At 45.4% G+C, this 18948-nt stretch overlaps 3 protein-coding genes across 6 annotated transcripts; 1 reads left to right on the forward strand and 2 right to left on the reverse strand.

Annotated features, from left to right (window-relative positions):
• Positions 1–3154: 3154 nt before the first annotated feature.
• LOC101757894 lies at positions 3155–3901 on the reverse strand. Its single transcript, XM_004957117.4, has one exon. The coding sequence runs from the start codon at positions 3806–3808 to the stop codon at positions 3464–3466; it is 345 nt and encodes a 114-aa protein (XP_004957174.1). The 5' UTR covers positions 3809–3901; the 3' UTR covers positions 3155–3463.
• Positions 3902–7996: 4095 nt separating this feature from the next.
• On the reverse strand, positions 7997–10387 carry LOC101758314 (probable polygalacturonase). The gene is made up of 3 exons (XM_004957118.4): positions 9601–10387; positions 8966–9297; positions 7997–8674 (listed from the first exon to the last, which is right to left on the reverse strand). The coding sequence occupies exons 1-3, from the start codon at positions 10164–10166 to the stop codon at positions 8187–8189; spliced, it is 1386 nt and encodes a 461-aa protein (XP_004957175.1). The 5' UTR covers positions 10167–10387; the 3' UTR covers positions 7997–8186.
• A 3822-nt stretch (positions 10388–14209) lies between these two features.
• Positions 14210–17515, forward strand: LOC101758723 (OTU domain-containing protein At3g57810). Of its 4 annotated transcripts, none has more exons than XM_012843394.2 (7): positions 14211–14527; positions 15392–15903; positions 16012–16133; positions 16255–16295; positions 16386–16484; positions 16741–16936; positions 17125–17515. In XM_012843394.2, exons 2-6 carry the CDS (start codon positions 15417–15419, stop codon positions 16910–16912), a joined length of 921 nt encoding a protein of 306 aa, XP_012698848.1. In that variant the 5' UTR covers positions 14211–14527; positions 15392–15416; the 3' UTR covers positions 16913–16936; positions 17125–17515. The 4 variants fall into 4 exon arrangements, 3 of the variants coding, with proteins under 3 accessions (XP_004957177.1, XP_012698848.1, XP_004957176.1); XM_004957119.2 differs by having other exon boundaries at positions 14212–14527; positions 17060–17515; XR_002676235.1 differs by lacking the exon at positions 17125–17515 and having other exon boundaries at positions 14210–14527; positions 16386–16541; positions 16741–16881.
• Positions 17516–18948: the final 1433 nt, after the last annotated feature.

The raw sequence follows: 18948 nt of genomic DNA on the forward strand, positions 1-18948 counted from the left end.
GAATGGAGGGAGTAATAAAATTCATAGAACCATGTCCTATATACAAGAGTTGCTGTAAAACAATACAGGCTAGGAAACTAGGTATCCCTGCTAGATAACTTCCAACTGCAAGATCTTACCTCCAACAGCACGTTACTTATTAGTAGTAACAAACAGTCTGGATTCGGTCATCACCATCTGCTTGAGAATATTGGAAGCTTGAATCAAGCCAACGAGTCACCTTTCCATTGGCAGGGAAATCAGTTCATTTTCCCTACCAATCAAATCCCTACCCATCCAAACAAACCCTCACAGAAGTACAGAACCGCACCTATCATCTATGCAGAGAGTGAGCAGCCACAATTCGACGAAAGAACACAAAAAAGGTGAATATGCAGAAATTCTAAAATTCAAACAGAAAGCTCAAATACTATGCAATATTGACAAACGATTTTGACAATTTTGATCAGCAGCCATATTGCTGTGCAGACAATGGGAAACATGATCATAACTCATTAGAATTATTGTAGAAAAAAAAAGCACAAAACTGAGCTAAAAGAAAGAGCAACACAGACATTATCCTCATTAGGACCGCAGACTTGCTCATCACACTAATAAGGCTGATCGGTCTAAAAAACCAGGTTGAGAGACGCTATAAGCTACAAGTCACTTTACCCTGAGAAGTTTCAGATCTCTTTGAATTTCTCCAGGAATCAGTCATCCATACTTCATGAGTTACTTAACCCAGAGCCTGTAGCTCAAGCTAGTGTCAATCATATATATATTATACAAACACCCTTAATGACAATGAAAATCAATCAGTTTCTGGTTTCAAACAAAGACAATCTGATTTTTCCTGTATTCCTTGTAGAATCATTCACTGGTTTTAAGGAAAAACAGAAACTATTTTTTCTGGCATTTTACAATACTGTTCAAGGTACATCACCCCAGGGTTTTCAAGGTAGCTTCCCTGCCTATCAAGGCACTAAACTGTAAAGCACTCACCACATGGCCAGTGGCTGAGCTAGAACACAAATCAAGAGAGGGCCATTAGTACTAATCTGTCGCTTAATGTGCTCATTTTTTTAATTCCTAAGCATCAGTTTGTAGTTGGTTAATGGGTTTTGCAATTGGCAAGGAGGGGCCATGGTCCTCTTTGGCCTACATGTAGCTCCGCCAGTGCACATGCCACTAAGGCGCTAACCATCAGGTACAAAAATGATTATTTTGCTATCATCCGCGAGCCACATCAATCACACGACCCAAGTTCTAGCATCAAGAACAGAAATTTGACTAATTAGAAACACTGATCTCTCTGTCTTCATGTATAGAATTGCTTGTAGATGAAGATGAAAAGATGACTAGGCATAACCACACCAATTTTTTCAGAAAATAAAAAAGGCTTCCTAAACATATGACTAGCAAGCGTGCTTGAAAAGCTGACCAAGTATAGTGGTACAGTAAATGACCCTTAAAGTTGAGTATACTTGTGATTGTGAAAGTAAACTTAAAAACAGTGATGATAATATGAGACATATTCACAGATGATAGTATTATCTATTGGTAGTGATAATGTGCACACATTTTAGAGATGTACTTGACAAAAGGATAGGACAATGAACACAATATACATCCAAGGAAATGTTAACAGTAGAAGTACCACCAGTAGTCCATGTACTGTGGCACAGAGCCTCTCTCAACTTAAAACATTATCTTATTTTAAGATACCTAAGCAATCCATGACCAGTTCTACCAGAAACCATCACATTCATTGTACAGCAATAGACAGATGATTTATCATTCATAGCATCATCAATTCAAGCGTACCACATGGCTATTTGAATCTAAGAGTTTGACCACAAGATTCATCGCAACAATGTTGAAGTAACATTCCACCTGGCTTGCACTGATTTGACTTGTATATCCCGTTTTATTAAATAATATAACAGGCTCAGCCACCGTAGGAGCTAATAATTACACCTAACCTATATGACTATACCCAGCATATTTACGCATTATGGATTATCTTCTTCTCATGTTTGAAACTAATTTCCCTAAGTAGCATGCTTACCAAGCAACGCCCAAGGCTATCATACACATAAGAATCATTTCACACAGAGTTATCAGCGGAAGAGAGAAGTACAACCCTACCTGTGGTCATGTGGTATTAGTACACAAGGGATATGAAGGGGATAATAGAACCACAAAACATTTTAAAATGTTTATTGTATTCGCCATCATCAGCAGGTAAATTTAAAAATGAAACAGAAATATTAGCCAAACTATCCACTAATGCGTTTATGGAATCTGGTGAAATTACAAGCTTGGATGCTTCTGCAGTAAAAATCTATCTACTATTTATTTTGGATCTTTTCTAAAATTCTTGATTGGTTCTCCTGAAATGCATAAGTACAGTTTAGGAAGCAGCCTTTCATTATGTTAGCGTGCCACATGTATGAAGACAGTGCAAGTACAAACAAGACTATGAATAAAGATGGAACCATGGTGTAGTACTTCCGATCCTTGATTAGTGCCTTAGTCTTTCTATGCCGTGGTATTCTGATATGTTAATCAGTCATTTCTTGCTTAATTGTCTCTATTTTTTTCATCAGAGAAATCAAAGTTCCATCTAGAACACAATTTGTTCTTTTTGTTTCATCTTCCCCCACCCATTTCCCATTAAATTTACACAATTCCTTTGGGTGTGGGCAAACCTGTGCTTGCCCACACCCTCCCCAATGGCAGCTATGCTTAAAACTTATGTTAAGACATCTAAGCAATCCATTCACATTTTCACCATAAAGCATCACATTCTGTGTAGTGCAGTAGATAGATATTTAAACTCTCTTAACACCATCAATTCAATTGCACAACACAACCATTCGAGTCTAAAGCTTGATCACAGGATCTATTGCAACAATGTCAAGGCAACATTCCATTTGGCATGGGGTGACAGTTTGAATCTACAATTTTATTAAATGACATAATGGGCTAGGTAACCACAGAAGCTAAGACTCTGCACCCTATATAGCCATGTGGTAAATATTGTTCTGCATCTCCCATACAAACTGTAACTATGTTCCAACAAATTTACACGTTTACTTAAGTAACAAATTATGCATTTCCTTCTAATGTTTTAAAACTAATTTATGTACTCATTAGAAACGCCCAAGGCTCTCAAACAACATAAGAAACATTCCACAGCAGAGTTATCCGCTGGAGAGAGACAAGTACAGTCCTAACTGTGGTCATGTAGTAGAAGTACAACCAAAGGTGAAGAGGATAATACAACTGTGAAACAATTCAAAATGTTCAGGGCATTCGCCATCATCATCGGGAAAATTTCAAATGGAAACAGAAACAACATCATAGTGTTCAGCCCGTGTTCCATCCACACCAGAAGTTCGGGACCACACATCGCAACCATCTTATTGGAAGCAAATCAGAGGCAGCCTAGGGTTCGGGGTGACCTGAGACGCGCGGATCACTCGGCGTGGGCCTCGGCGGCGGCGAGCTCCTGCTGCTGGAGGCGCTCGAGCGCCTTCTGGTGCGCCCAGGTCTCGATGGTGAGGTCGGGCTTGGCGTTGAGCCCGACGCCGAGGATGACGACGGTGAGGAAGGAGGTGACGTAGCAGGGAAGCTCCCAGTCCTCCCACATGCGCGACTCCCCTGGCGGCGGCGGCGGGCGGTTGAAGAGGTACCCCTTGGGCTGCTCCTCGTGCCCCGGGGTCGTCCACCGCCCGGCCCCCTCGCCGCCGCCGCGGACGCGCGCCGCCCCGCGCAGCCGCGCCCGCAGCATCCCACCCGCCGCCGAGGAGATCGCCCGCATCGAGCCCGATTGGGTGCGCGTCGAGATCGGAGAGGGGAAGAGGTCGTCGATTTGGGTGCTTGTCTGGCTGGGAGGTTTGCGCTGTGGAGACTGGCCCGGTGTGTGAGGTGTCCCGCTTTGGAAGTGTTGCAAATGGGCTGGGATTTGATCAAGGCTTGTTAACCTGGGCTTTGAGAGAGTAAATGGGCCGTGGTTTACTAAACTCATCAAGTGAGCACCCGCGTTTACTAAAATTTTCGGAACCAGCAAGGTTTTAACAAAAGAATAACCAGCTGCATATTATCGGAAAAAAGATCAAAATAAATAATGGAATTATCAGAAATTAGAATGGACAGATGTCGTGAATCCAATAGCATTGTCGTTTTGAAATGTTCAAGCACCTTACATGTACATTCCGACAAAAATATGTAAGATGCAAAGAGAGAGTAACGGGTTAATTATCTATATACCTATGGTCCATTTCTAATTTTGACATTTCTGGCACCATCATCGAATGCATGAACAGCACCAGGGTGGAGCGAGATCCGCAGAAATTTTAATATTTTGCATCTTTGTCAAGTGTGTACAAGGCACTTATCATGCGGTCTCAAGTATACACCATGAATATCTGGCACTGACACTGATCTCACACGGATAAGACTCTTGCAGATCGAGCAGTCTTCTCTGCCAATTAGGCAGCAAGAATCAGCATAGTTAGTTACTTATATTAACCCATTTTCCTTTCTCACCAGCTCAACTCGACGTGCAGCTTCTCTCTCTGCTGTCTGTACAAAAAATTCAGCCCTATACAGCAACATTGGACGATACACTTGCTTCCGCGGTCTCGATTATCAGTTTGGCAATCGAAGTGAATCCTAGGGCTGAAAGCACACGTATGGCATTGGCAAGCCGGGAAATATGATTCCTCGTTTCCAGGGGGGTGAAATTATCAGGTTCAGCTCCCATCAACTGGGCAGTTTCATCCATCGCAGCATGCTCACCTACCCAGATGAATCTATTGCGATCTAAATTAAATTGATGGATACGTGCCGGGTACCCTCACAAAAGAGGCTAAGACAACCAGGCACCAAAAGATCAAAGGCCCAAAACAGCTAGAAGTATATGTTGAGGCGGCCCAAGAGATACCGACCCACCTCCCGACCTCCTCTGGTCAGGGGCTGAGGGCCACAGCCACCAGTCCGACCAAATCGAGGACGAGGCCGCAAGGGACCTACAGCGCTACAACTGATTGATCAAATGTTTCAATTCAGACAATATTAATCAAACAAACAATTACTACATTGTTATAGGAGAATCATTATAAAGTCACAAGTAAACTCAGCTGAATCATTTTGATGCATGTAAAAAAATTTAAACAAATCCATTTAACTGGTTATAGCAAACCAAACTACCAGTCTGGCAGTCCCGATGGCTAAAACTTAAAAAAAAAACAATCAAGTCTATTGTATAATCTTTCAGTATATACAACTCGAAGCCAGCATAACAAGGCATCTCCATAATGAGACGTCAATATTTCAGTAGTCCGTTTCAATAGGTAAAATTGCCTTACACAGCCCCCTCGTACAATAAAAGTCCACCGCTCAATTCAGTATCACAACAGCAAACTCTATTTTGTGACAAATCAGTCAGTCCTAAAGGCAAATTCCCCAATCAAATTCCGATGTTGTCACAGCAAAACAAAGACACCTGTGGAGACACACAATACAGCAGCGAGTACCTTGCCCGGAGCGTCCGCACATAGACTAGCTTATCGACCCACTCCGTCACCCCACAGAGAGTTGCCACCACCTTCCCATTCTGATCCGACGTCGAACGTTCCCTGCATGCACTCCCCTCAGTTCATATGAATGGAGAAACGGAGAGAGAAATGGGATGGGAAAGGGTGGGTAACCTGAGGATCTTGTCATCGTGGTTGACGGGAATGGTGTCTGTGATGATGGTGACAGCAGCGGTTAACACTGTGGTGGGGGTGAGCACCTGGAGCTTGTGGAGTGCTGCCTCGAAGCGGACCCTCTGGGTCTGGTTCAATGGGAGGTGGGATCTTTCATGGCGAGTACGCTGGCTTGGCGAATGCAAGTCTGTAACAGCCAAATAGGTGGAGGAGTTACCACAAAATATTTAGTTCTAAACGTGCAAAATTCAGTAGCATGACTTCCCTGCAAATCGCGTGCTATAGAATTTAGCGGAGTGGTCCCGGAAAAGCTATATGAACTATAGCGCAGCTATAGCGGCAGCTATGACATTTAGCGTTATGCAAAAAAAATCAACAAAATTTAGACCTAAACATGAGTAATTTCACAAATTTCAGCTCATATTTCATAAGTACATATCCAGGCGTAAGTGCAAATATTAAAAAAAAGTCACAACTCACAAGATAACTCATAAGTCATCACTCACAGCTCATAAACGACAAGTATATAAGTTCATAACTCAGTCATAGCGGAGTTAGCGGCGCTAGACTATTGAATTTAGCGGTGCTATTTCATACAATAGCGGAGTTAGCGGAATTAGTGGTAATCTTTGCAATATCGTCGCAGCACCTGTCTAAAAAAAGCTATAGCGACACTATAGCGGGCTATTTATAACAGTGCTTCCATGTGAAGCATAGTCAAGAAAATTAGAACATTTGGTTATCTGATAAAAGCATATGCTACCACTTACATACGTGCATGGGTCACACTCACCCAATACATTGTGCAATATTTAAATTTAATCAATAAATATGGCATGTATAAACATAAGTCCATGACACATGAGAATTTCGAGTTAAACATTCCACCGTGTAATTTGCCTTTCCACCACACAAGGTGAAGCGACGGGCAGAAGATTCAGTACTCAGTGTCACCACATCCTGAATAGCAGCAATACATACTTAAATGCAGTTCATACAACACATATTCATATAGATTTCTGAAAGATTGATTCTATATATGTGAAAAAACGACCCATAATCCCTTCCAGCAGTAACCTCTCCGTTGCCTCACTGAACAAATAGCTATAGGTTTCAGATTTAACAGAATGATCATTGTAACCTAACTAGTCCCATCTGTACAGAATTCTAATTTTCTTCCATTATTATTGGACATGACTCGGTTGTTAAGTCCTCTATTTCGTTCAAACATTGAACACTGTTCTGACCAAACTAGAGCAGCATCCTTCACAATTCAAAGCAGTTATTCTATGTTCCCCATTCTATCATCTTTATTTATATCTAGCATTAAGCCCTCCAAATTAACATAACAAAGTTACTGTTGTCATCGACAACAGAACTTGGGCAGAACCCTTCCCACTAGCAAATCCCCAAACCTTTGGCCCAAACAAGTGCTCTATCGAAAGCTTACATCGAACTCTGCAGTATCTGTGATTACCAAGTCAGGAAAACGTTCATATACCATGTAATCTCAAGTACAACCAGCACATCCGTGCTGACCTGAACTCCCGATCGTTGGCAATAATCGGCCAAAGTGATTTCAGCACAGGAATAACACGGAGTTCTTAGGGTTCGTTACCCCTAGAGCTTGTCGGCCGCGGCGGTTGGAGAAACAGAGCTGTCTTTTGATCCTAACACCAGGCAATGGCAAGGGAGTGCGGCAGGATGGTTGGGGATTGGGGTTGCGGGGCGAGAGCGGCGGCCAGGGAGGGCAGAGGGCCTCACCGCCGTTTGGGCAAGGTCGTGTGGGCGAATCGGAGCCTGACGGAGCCGAGGAAGGAGGGCAATGGAGAAACTTGCAAAACCCCTTCACGTTTTACACGGCCACGGGCGGCAGGCCGGTGGTAGTCCAGAACGGGCACGGTGGAACGTCAGATGGGTTGGACTGTTCATTGAATTGGGCTGATTCAGGCCCAATAGGCATACTAAAAAGTTGGCTGGAAGCAGCGGCGGGCCGGTCCGGGATTGGGGCATGGCCCATCCCTTGACCTATATGGCTATTTTCTTTCTTCTTTTTTATTTGAATTTTTAGATGTGGGTTTTTTTAGAGGTGCCAGTATTCATAGAAAAATTGTGTAAGAATGCCATTCCAAATTAAATTAACATGTTCTTAATATTTGAGCAGTCATCTGGTTCTTCAACTCCAGGGGTTTTATCAAGCGTGCAGCTGCTGCACTGAACTTGGATGGCATATCCTAAAACCTATATCAACAGGAACACAACTACTGCACGCTTCAAATGAGAACAGAGATAAGGCATGATTCAACAATCACCTCCTTAAACGTATGTATTAAACAATCACAACACAACTACATCATGAATTCTCTTTGCAGAAGCATAAAAGCTGCTGGGATCTCTTATTAACACGTTTAACAAAAGAATCACCCCTTATTCATCGTGATACATACACACAAACACGTCGTACAATTACCCTTATGTCGGTCAAATTCACAGAACATCCACTGACTGCCAGTCATGGAACGACAGCTTGTCGATGGTTGATGGCCGGAAAAGGAGAGGATTGACATCCCAGCCTTTCAGGTTTCCTCTCGCCCATCTCATCCTCACGTTGTCAATCTCCAGGCCGGAGATGTGCTCCAGCATCATGCCACCGGTCCTGTGCTTCACCATCTCCTGGCACCCAGGCCTGTAATCATACAGCCCTCCTGTGTAGTTTGTCCATCGCTTGTATGTCAGATCGACATTCTTGAATTTCAGGTTGCGGAGTAGCCCGTGCTTTGATCCAGCCAGGAAAACTCCATTTTCTGATACCGATGAGATGTTGATGAATCTTATGTCTGAAATGGTGCCCTCTTTGGAGTCTGGGTGCCTTGGGCAGGTTGTGATGTAGATCGGTTCAGCTCTTCCCCACCATAGAGGATGGTAGTATCTGGTGCTCATTTTGATGTTTGAAAACACCACATCGCTCACATTCCCTGCAGAAGTTATGCAAGTCTATATAAAGGGAAGCTGAAAGCAACTCCATAAGCAGCAGTTCAACATATGAGTTTGATGGTGCTAAAACAGTTTATAGTATGTCCAGGCACCATATAGTAGTAAATGCGAGGTTCAGGTTGCCTAAAAAAACTGTCCTCCGGAACTTCTTAAAACACTATTGCTGTTTAGAAGGCTTAGAAGTTGAGAAAGAAACAGTAAGGATTATTCAGTATATAATACCTAATTGTATTAACATACAGAGACAATTGCAAGTATACATAGGTCATTACCTCCGTCCCGGATCTGCATGCCAAGTCCTCGATGTGAATCAACTATCATAATGTTGTCGAAGAGCAACCTCTTGAAGCTGAAGGAGCTCTGACTTCCAAATTTGATAGCACAAGATTTAGTCCGGATCCAACAGTTTGCTGCCGTCAAGTTGTAAACAGGGCCAGCGGATGACTTCGAGCATATTGCATCATCTCCGGTGTCAATGTGGCAATTGGTTATGACAGTGTTGTTCGAACCCTCAATGTCAATGCCATCATTGTTGGGAGTGTTAAAATCCCCAAATATGGACACATTGTGGATCACTGTGTTGTCACATCTGACAAGGTGAAGGCTGCAAGCAATGCAAGTGCAGAGCCTGTTAATTTTGCCCAAATGCACTGACGAATACCATTTATTTCTGCTCAACCCATGTCCACGTCCTAACTAGGAAAACGTATCAGGATAAGTTATTTCCCACAATCACAAGAACAACAGGCGCAGCAGATCAAAATTGGTTTGATTATACGTACTAGCATCTTTGGAATGGAAGAATCAGACAAGCTTGCTGTCTCTACCAGTTGAAATTAGCAGCCATGAACCATCAGTATGGTCCATGAATTGATCGATGGAATTGGGGGGATAAAGGAATGCTCACCACCAGTAGGCAGGCTGGTTGAGTGTGATGTCATGGATCCTGACATTCTTGGAGTCGATGAAGCCGACCAGCCGCGGCCGGCACTCGTCGCCCAGCTGGCAGTCGCCGGTGGTGTTCCAGCTCACCATGACGTTCTTCACCTCGCTGGGCGTGACCACAAACGCCCCACCCTGGCCGTTGATCTCGCCGCCGCCGGTGACGCCGGCGCCCGTGGTGTTCTCGGCCAGGACGACATACCACCGGCGAGATTCGGGTGGGTAGTCCGCCTGCCTGGTCCCGCCCAGCAGACGCGCGCCGGGGGCCACCTCCAGCACCACCCGTGACCGGAGGTGGACCGTCGCCGTCAGGTAGTTGCCCGGCGCCGGGAGGAGAACGCGCCCCCCGCCCGCCGCCGCGCAGGCGTCCACGGCGGCCTGGATCGCCGCCGTGTCGTAGCGGGACCCGTCGCCCGCCGCGCCGTAGTCAACCACGGAGAAGACGCGGCTGGACCTCGCGGCCCGGATTACTACTACCAGTAGTAGCAGCAGCAAGGGCGCGGCCGAGAGCTGAAGCGGAGGAGACGCCATTGCGACGTCTGGCTCCAAGAAATCAATAATTACTCTCTTCTTCTCTACTGGGCGCTATCAAGTTGGAATCTTTGCGGCTTGGAGAACCATGCGCGGCGGTAGTGTAGAATTATCGCACGGAACTTGGTCGAAGATGCTTAATTTTTTCAGTTGGATTGGATCGGGGTTCATGTCGCCGTCGCGAAGATGTCCTGGAACAGAAAGGGTTTGTTCCGAACGATAACGGGTTAGAGCAATTCCTCCAACAGTATACCCATATAGATCGCTGCCCCTAAATTTTTTAGACTATAACGAGAGGTACTTGGAGGCTAATTAGAAGGATTAAATAAGAGCTAATTATAAAACTAATTACATGTAGGCTAATTCATGAGACGAATTTATTAAGCCTAATTAATCCATCATTAGCACATATTTACTGTAGCATCATATTATCAAAATCATGGACTAATTAAGCTTAATAGATTCGTCTCACAAATTAACCTTCATCTACAATTGGTTTTATAATTAATCTATATTTAATACTCCTAATTAGTATCTCACCCTTCGTTGTGATAGGAATTTTAGGAGCTCCCGGAGAACCAAACACCCCTAAATTTCTCCCTCCTCTGAGGACGCAGCGGGACTAGGGGTGTTTGGACACCCCATGCTAAAGTTTAGCACATGTCACATCGGATATTTGGATGCTAATTAGGAGTATTAAACGTATGCTAATTACAAAATTAATTGCACAAATGGAGTCTAATTCGCGAGACGAATCTATTAAGCCTAATTAATCCATGATTTGACAACGTAGTGCTACAATAACCATTTGCTAATGATGGATTAATTAGGCTTAATAGATTCGTCTCGCGAAATAGCGTAGGGGTTCTGCAATTAGTTTTATAATTAGCTCATATTTAATCCTCCTAATTAGCATCCGAACATCTGATGTGACGTTTAGCACCCTAAACCTGCCCCCGCTAGCTAACATATATTCTCGGTGCGCATATTGGCCAGGCCGAATCGGGCCACCACTTGGGATGGGAATGGCTCAGCGGTTGCGGGACGGGTAGCTCGACGGTGGTAGGTGCTAGGTGCTGGTCGCGGGGGAAAGTCCAGTCACGTGGTCGTGGTGCTCCGACTGAAAAGAGGGGAGGTGGTAGGAACAGTCTAAGGGGCTCGCCGCGTCGCCGTTGCCGCGCTGCTTACTCCACCGCATCCAGCCACCGAACCTCGCTACCGCCATGCCACCGGCCGCCCTCACCATCTCCGTGCTCGATTTGCCCTCGCCGGACCTTGCCCAATCCTCGCCGTACCAGCCCAGGCGAGCTCGAGGCGCGTCCGATGCGGGTGACTGCGCCGTCTCTGACCGTCGGGCCTCTTCGGATGCGAGTGTCCGCGCCGCCTCCGGATGTCGGGCCTCACCGGCCGACCTCGCCGGAACCTTCGCCGCACAACCTCCCATCTTGAGTGGAGCTCGAGAGAAGAGGAGGATGGCTGGAGTGGTTGACCCGCCTCCATGGCCGCCATGATTGGAGCTCGAGAGGAGGCGAAGCTCGCTACACGGGCCCGTCGCCGATTCATCATCCACCCGCTCCAGCCCCACACTCCCTTGATCCCCTCCTTCCCGAGCTCCGGCGACCACTCGCTGAAGGGGAGGAGATAAGTCAAGTTTATAGATTGGCCCCTGAAAAAAATTTCATTCGCAGATTAGTCCTTGAAAGAATTATAGGTCACCAGTTTTAGATATGGTATTGAAGAAGGCAATTTTGAAGTACCTAAATTTTTCTCTCTCCTAAAGGAATTTTAGGTATTCAGTTTTACCAAGCTTAGGTTCATGAATGGTAGGAAAGTGGACTGGTTGTTCGGATCGACTGAAGCTTTGACTCGTCCATTTAGCTAACAGCCAACAGTATTGCAAGAGAAAGATATTGCAAAAATTCATCCGATTTGAAGCTCTTTAAAGCAGGACACGTCCATACTATATATATTCATGAGTAAATTACATCTACCGTACAACAACTTGAGTGGATGTATCGTTTTGGTCCAATAAGTTACAAAACGTGCAAATTGATACATGAACTTCTGAAACTTGTGCATGTACGGTCACATGTACTTCATGGAGCGTATTTTTAATGCAAGGCCATTCACATAATTAATAATTTCTCACTAAATTCTGCACTTTTACGTTGCTCAAGGTTACACATAACACATGTATATAGTATATATATTACTAGTATACTGTGTAGATTGGTTGGTTTCGATCACGACCGACTACGTTAGGCTTAACTTGATTGGAAGTTGGAACGATCAGCCAGCATACTCTGTCGTGTTTTGCGAGAACACGCAGGAGAGCTATGTATCTTTGTATTAAGAATGAGAAAAAAATGTTTGAAACGTTACAACGCGGACCAACCGGGCACACGCACCCGGTTTGTCACAAAATGCTGAGTTACACCTGAGTACGAACAACACAAACTAAAAATAGAAACAGCTTAGGAGCTACCTGTTCAAGCAATCCTACTGACGCCGGCCAAGCTAGAGTGGCGAGGAATTTGGCGCCAGCAGCACACCAAAGATGAGCTTCTTCTAAAATTTCGTGAACCAACCGTCCAGGGGGCTTCTCCGGTGATTTGTTGAATACCCGGTCATTGTGTTCTTTCTAAATTTTCCACGAAATGAGCATGAAGGCGGAGTCCAGGCCTTTTCTTTTCTCTGCGTTCATTCTGTATCCCTTGTGGAGCCACCAGTCAATCAGCGATGTCTCATACGTTGGCGTTAGATTCTGAATGTTCAGAGCTGCGCTGATATCGTGCCAGACCTGCTGGGTATAAGAGCATTTTGCAAAAAGATGTTCAGAGGTCTCCAACTCCTGTTCGCACAGCGCGCAAGCCGCTTGATCCTGCAATCCGCGGCGGTGCCTCCTCTCCGCTGTCCATAATCTGTCCTTGATCGCCAGCCCATAAAAAACTTGACTTTGAGCGGTGCCCACGCTCGTCAGATGGGTTTCAATTCGCTGCTGCAAATTTGGTGGCGCCTTGGAAGAAAGCTTTGTAGGCTGATCTAGCAGAGTAATTACCTGAGATATCCCATCTCCAGGAGACCTTGTCCTCGACTCCATCAGTTAACTGAATCCCTGCCACCGCATACCAGAGCTGTACATGCTGTGTAGCCCGTCCGACAACGTCGCGGATCCGCTGCTTGTGCTCTGTCATGACATTTCATTCCTTGATACTCCACGTGAACCAGTAACTGAATTAAGAAAATGTTTTTCCAGGAGGCTATAGGGGTACAACGTTCCAGCACTTTATCGTGCAATGCATGTTGATACATGTCACCGAATTCTTTTTAGAGCCCTGATATCTCTCAGGGTTGATCCATCTGAAGTCTATGTTCAACAAATTTACATTTCTTCCCTCCATCTTCTTAAAACTAATATTTGTGACTTATTGTAACAAATTTACATTGTAAAATACGCTTGGTGGCGTGTATATGACCGTACACGCACGTGTATCCATTTGCATGTTTTACAATTTGTTAGACCAAACTGATACAACCATACAAGTTATTTTGTATGATGGGTGTAATTTACTCCATATTCATTTATTAACCAGTATATTCAATCATTCTACTAATAGACTAGAAACGTCACACTACATTTGTTAACTCTTTTATCTTTAAGTAAAATTTGTTGGCAAAAGTGACTTCAGAAAATACCAAATAACACTCCCCACCACTAGTTCGAAGCGGGTAATGCGAGAACAGTTTACAAACATCAAGATGAGATATGAGTTACATACAATGCTAGGAAACAATAAGATCTGAGTTTTCTCGCAATTACTCTTGAAATTTGTCAAAAAGGATTACTGGAGGGAGATGCACATTGTCCAACCTACTCCATTTTTTTAAAGGAAAAACTACAGTCAAAACATACCCATATGGCTACATGGCTGAAAATGTGAGATACTCTAGGTGGGGAATAATACAACCAGGGAAACCATGGCTCAATGAGGCCTATCAAGCGGCAACCTTCTAACTAGGAGGCCTGAGGGCCCAATACAGCAGCAAAATTGCCAGCCCGTCCTAGACCAAGCAACGGTTTCCGCTAGTTCCTCGTCTTCATCGGCTCGTCGTCATCCTTGTGCATTCGTGAGGGAAGCAACGAATCCGGAGTTCCCCTCGTCCCTGCAGTCCAAGCCTGCGGTGCGCGAACCAGCGCCCCGACGAGTTTCCTAGTTCCTGCGCGAGAACCAGAAGCCGCTTACATCTGCAAATATCCTCTCATCTTCTTCTCCGGAGCTCCAACACCAAAGACCTTCCACTTTCGGGTCTCCTTGCAGCTTAAATTTCTCCGTTCGATTTGGTGAATCGGAAGACCAAAGGTATAAATCGATTCTCTCTAGCTGTTGCGATTAATTTCCGCTATATCTTTAATCCTATGCTCCGTGAAAGGAATGTCTGTGTTTCCTCGTCGTTAAGGGTTAAATTAAAGCATAGATTCATCTCCTGTTTAGATGCTTCCATTTCAACCTTAGGGTTTAGGGGTTTATGTGTAGTAGGATATCTATACGGCATTTTCAGTTAGCTGGTTAGCTGATGGTGTGCCTTTGTGGCGAGTCTTGGTTTGGGCCATTGTCTACGAGTTTGATTGAAGGGTCAGGAAGTTGCTGTATTGCTTGATATGTTTGGGATTTGGGTAGACTGTTTTCGTTTTAGCACATTCGACTCCTGAGAAGTTCAAAAGGTAGCATGGATTGAATCCTCTAAGTAAGCATAAGAGCGAAAGAAAAATGTTAAGAGTTTGCACTTATTTTTAGCAAAGTCTTCGTGAACTTGTTAGAACTAGTAATTCATTATAGTAACATAGAGAGCTTCGATTTTGTTGTTTCTTCCAAATTAAGTGGTAAATTGCTAAATTTTGGTGTCATTGGCAGCCGAGTCCTTGGTGCTTGCTATATCTTGTGTATTTATTTGTTTTCTTAGCCAATACATATATGTTTCCTAGAAGTCATCTAAAGCTGCACTGAAGTTTTATTTTTAACCTTCTTCAATTGTCGCTACTGATAATTGTCACTGAAGCTGCACTGAAATTTAATTTTAACCTTCTTCAATTGTCCCTGAAGCATGTCACACGCCTGCCTTGTTATCTATATTTCTATTCGACCCGGCGTCTTATTGTATCTGTAGAAATGATCTCATGTTCCACTAATAATTAATATGGATTCCCCATTTATGCATTCTTTCAGTTGCACTTGGTACTACCTGAAGGGAATGCTTCTCAACACACTTAGTATTTCCTGGCGATGCTGTACTTTGTGGAACATGTATTCTGAGTCTAGCCAGTTACCAGGAAGGTTGACTCAAAGAGTGGATTTATGGAATACTTCATGCTCACAAGCCTTGAGGCATCATGACAGGATAGGTTCAGTTAAGAAGAACATAAATTCATCTCATCTGCAAACTACAGCTTGTTTTGACAGTTTAGGGCGACAGTCGCAGTGCAGACAACCAACAAGAAGCCATATACTAAATGTAAAGTCTGATATACTATCCCATCACAAGTTTGCTACTATAAGTTGGCGTTTGGGAAGTATGCCACGAAAAATAGGAGGTATAGCCTCTGGACAAGGTTTTGCAGTGTCTGGGATGGCTAGTGCTGAGGGTCCTGTGGATAACGAGGTTGATAGCACCCAGCCTGCTGAATCATCAGCAAATTTATCTCATGGGAAAAAAGTTTACACAGATTATTCTGTAACAGGTGAGAGTGCAAAACGATTCCTTTCTTTTAAAAATAAAAAATACAATGTGCCAATGATCAAAGTGGAATATCAAATAGTCATTCATAGTTGAACCACATGACCCGCAGGCATTCCTGGGGATGGAAGATGTCTGTTCCGTTCTGTGGCCCATGGTGCATGCATTAGATCAGGGAAACCCATACCTAGTGAGGATCTTCAGAGAAAGCTAGCCGATGAGTTGAGAACAATGGTATGCATACAATATTCTGCTACCAGATTCATGCATTTGATTGCGAAAGTTTGTAACTTGTAAGCTTTCTGTTGATTGGTCCCATCATCTGAATCCTGTGTGTAAACTTTTCTTCTGCTAGGTTGCTGATGAGTTTATCAAGAGACGAGCAGAGACTGAATGGTTATTTTTCTTTATTTCATAACCATGCAGTTTGTTTTCCATCTAAATAGATGGTGTTGTGCTTATCCTTGATTTCGACATTTTTTACAGGTTCGTTGAAGGGGACTTTGATACATATGTCTCTCAGATTAGGAAGCCACATGTGTGGGGAGGTGAGCCAGAGTTGTTCATGGCTTCGCATGTTCTTCAGTGAGTGTTAGCCATGGTCTTTTGAAGATTTTCTTACTATTTGCTACTTAGCTAAAGGTTTGTGGGATAAGTTAGTTTCAGCCATACTTTGCAGTCCTAATGATTCTTTAGCATCATGTTCAACTCCTGCAAGTATAATTCAGTTCTTGGGTAAAACTGATCCACTATAGTTCAAGCAATATATTTGACATTTTGATCGCAGGTGCTTCTTTAATATGGTCGTTTGGCATAACAATGGTGCTGCATTTATTTGCAGGATGCCAATCACGGTTTACATGCATGATAAAGAAGCAGGTGGTTTAATAGCAATAGCTGAATATGGCCAAGAGTACGGGACAGAAGCTCCCATCCAAGTTCTTTATCATGGTTGCGGCCATTATGAAGCTCTGCAGATACCAGGAAAGGGTGGTCCAAGGTCAAGACTGTAACATTTGTAGCTCAGCTTTCAAATGGTAAGTTTTGTGCCCGATACGTTGGTCCTTTCTTCCTTTAAAACATGTCCAAAATTCATCAGAGTTTGAATTTGCACTGACGATAGAAGGTGTTGCCTGCTGGTTCTTCCATTGCTTGTGTAGACTTACTGAGCTTGGTAGAGGCAGTTGAGATGCTCACACTGCCGCACTTTTGTCGCGAAGAACAGATGGCCAGAATTTGGCACAGGCCTGGAGCTGGCAAAGGAACGGAGATCTGCACCCGCTTTCCTAAAACATTCCAACTGTTGAGCCCCGCGCACTGCCCGTTATCATCGTTGCAAGGTCGGAAGCAGAAGAATAGGAGATTACCGTTGATGCCTTTATTGGATCGAAGTCAAAAGTCGCATAGAGCTGATATACATAGTTCTTGTTAAAATACTGCCGGCAACTATCTTGATGGTGTCGTGTACGAACTCTTGTGTTCATTCACACTTCTATATATAGTTCGACACGAGAAGCTTTTTCGTGTTCGCAAAAGGTAACTTTTTATTTCAGACCAGATTTTAGGTCAGTACTTACAAGATTGGACGTTCTTGTTAAGTGGAGCTGATTTTGGAATTATGAAATGTGAAGAAACCCTGCTCCGCCGTCGCATCTTCCGGCTGTTCCGGCAAAACCGTCGCATCTTCGCAGAAGGATGTTTTTTTTCCTTAGCGCATACTTGTGTCTAATGTCTTGGCGTGAGGTATAGTTGTCCATTCAGGCCGCCCGGCTCGGATCCGGCAAGCCCATTATTTCTCGTGCTGGGCCTGGCCCATCACGATGGCCACGTCGTGCCAGGCCAGCCCACGGGCCGCACTGGCGGCCCAAGCACAGCCCGTAAGACCTTTTTCGTGCTGGCCCGGCCTGTAAAGCACGGCCAGCTTCGGGCCCCTGCGAGGCATGGCGGGCCCTCACAGCCTGCTTCCTGTGCTATGCGCCACTACAAGCTGCAGCTGAGCCATCGTCTCCTCCTACGCGCCGCCACCGTCGTCCCCCTCTCGCCGCCGCCGCTTCCCGCAGCCAACCCCCCACGCCGCTGCCAGGCCCCTCGCCGCCGACGGCCCCCCACGCCGCCGCCGCGGCTGCTCTCCGCTCCCTGCGGCCAGCCCACGCCGTCATGGAGGAGAAGGCCATGGCAGCGAGCGGTGGGGGTAGAGGGCAACGAGGCCGGGGAGGTGGCCGTCGGAGGCTAGAGGGGAGGGGGAGGTTGGAGGAAGGGGAGCGGACGGGGTGTTTGAGCGGAAGGGGAGGATGTCAGGGAGCCTGGCAAAGAGCGGATCGTGGGTGAGATGGTGTATTGGTGTGGATAAGGTTGCCGGTACCCTAAAATCATGCCGGGCCGGGCCAGCACGGGCCCGAAGAACTTCGTGCCGGGTCGGGCTAGGTTCGGGCAAAAAAGAGGCTCCGTGCCAGGCTAACGGGCCGCGGGCGGACATCTATAGCGTGAGCTTCATGCTCCATGTTGTAACAAATGTTCTTGATTGTTCTTCTTAATACAATGATACGCAACGGGAGGGGAAAAAAAACCCGGCGAGCCGCAATCCCTGAATCCCTGGTCAGAAAACATAACACACCGCAACCCATCGTAAGACAGTTGAGATCGCGCTCGCTATCGACACCAACTCACAGCGAAGATGCATCACCGCGCCGCCGGTGACAGAGTCCGAGCAGAGAGTTTCTTTAAACCCATCACCTGCCGGTTGCCGGCGACACTCTGGTAACGCGCTCACATGCCGCTGCCGGCACGGGCAGGAGCAGGGGGCCTCTCGATCTGATCTCGCCGTGCCCCGCCCGGCCGGTGTCCCATGCTGCCACTCCTCGCGCCTGTACGGTAGCATGGGCGCCACCACCTCGTCGTCGTGCGCCGCATCTGTGCGGGTACGGTGGTCAGCAGAGTGGCCGAATGGGCACACCACCTCGTGCATTCAAGACCTTGCCGTCCGCTACCGTGCGTTCAATTCGTTCCTGATCGAACAGGAATGTCTGTTTATTTGGCCGTGTTTCGGGAG

The sequence above is a fragment of the Setaria italica genome, chromosome II (genome assembly GCF_000263155.2).
Source record: "Setaria italica strain Yugu1 chromosome II, Setaria_italica_v2.0, whole genome shotgun sequence".
NCBI classification, from domain to species: Eukaryota; Viridiplantae; Streptophyta; class Magnoliopsida; order Poales; family Poaceae; genus Setaria; species Setaria italica.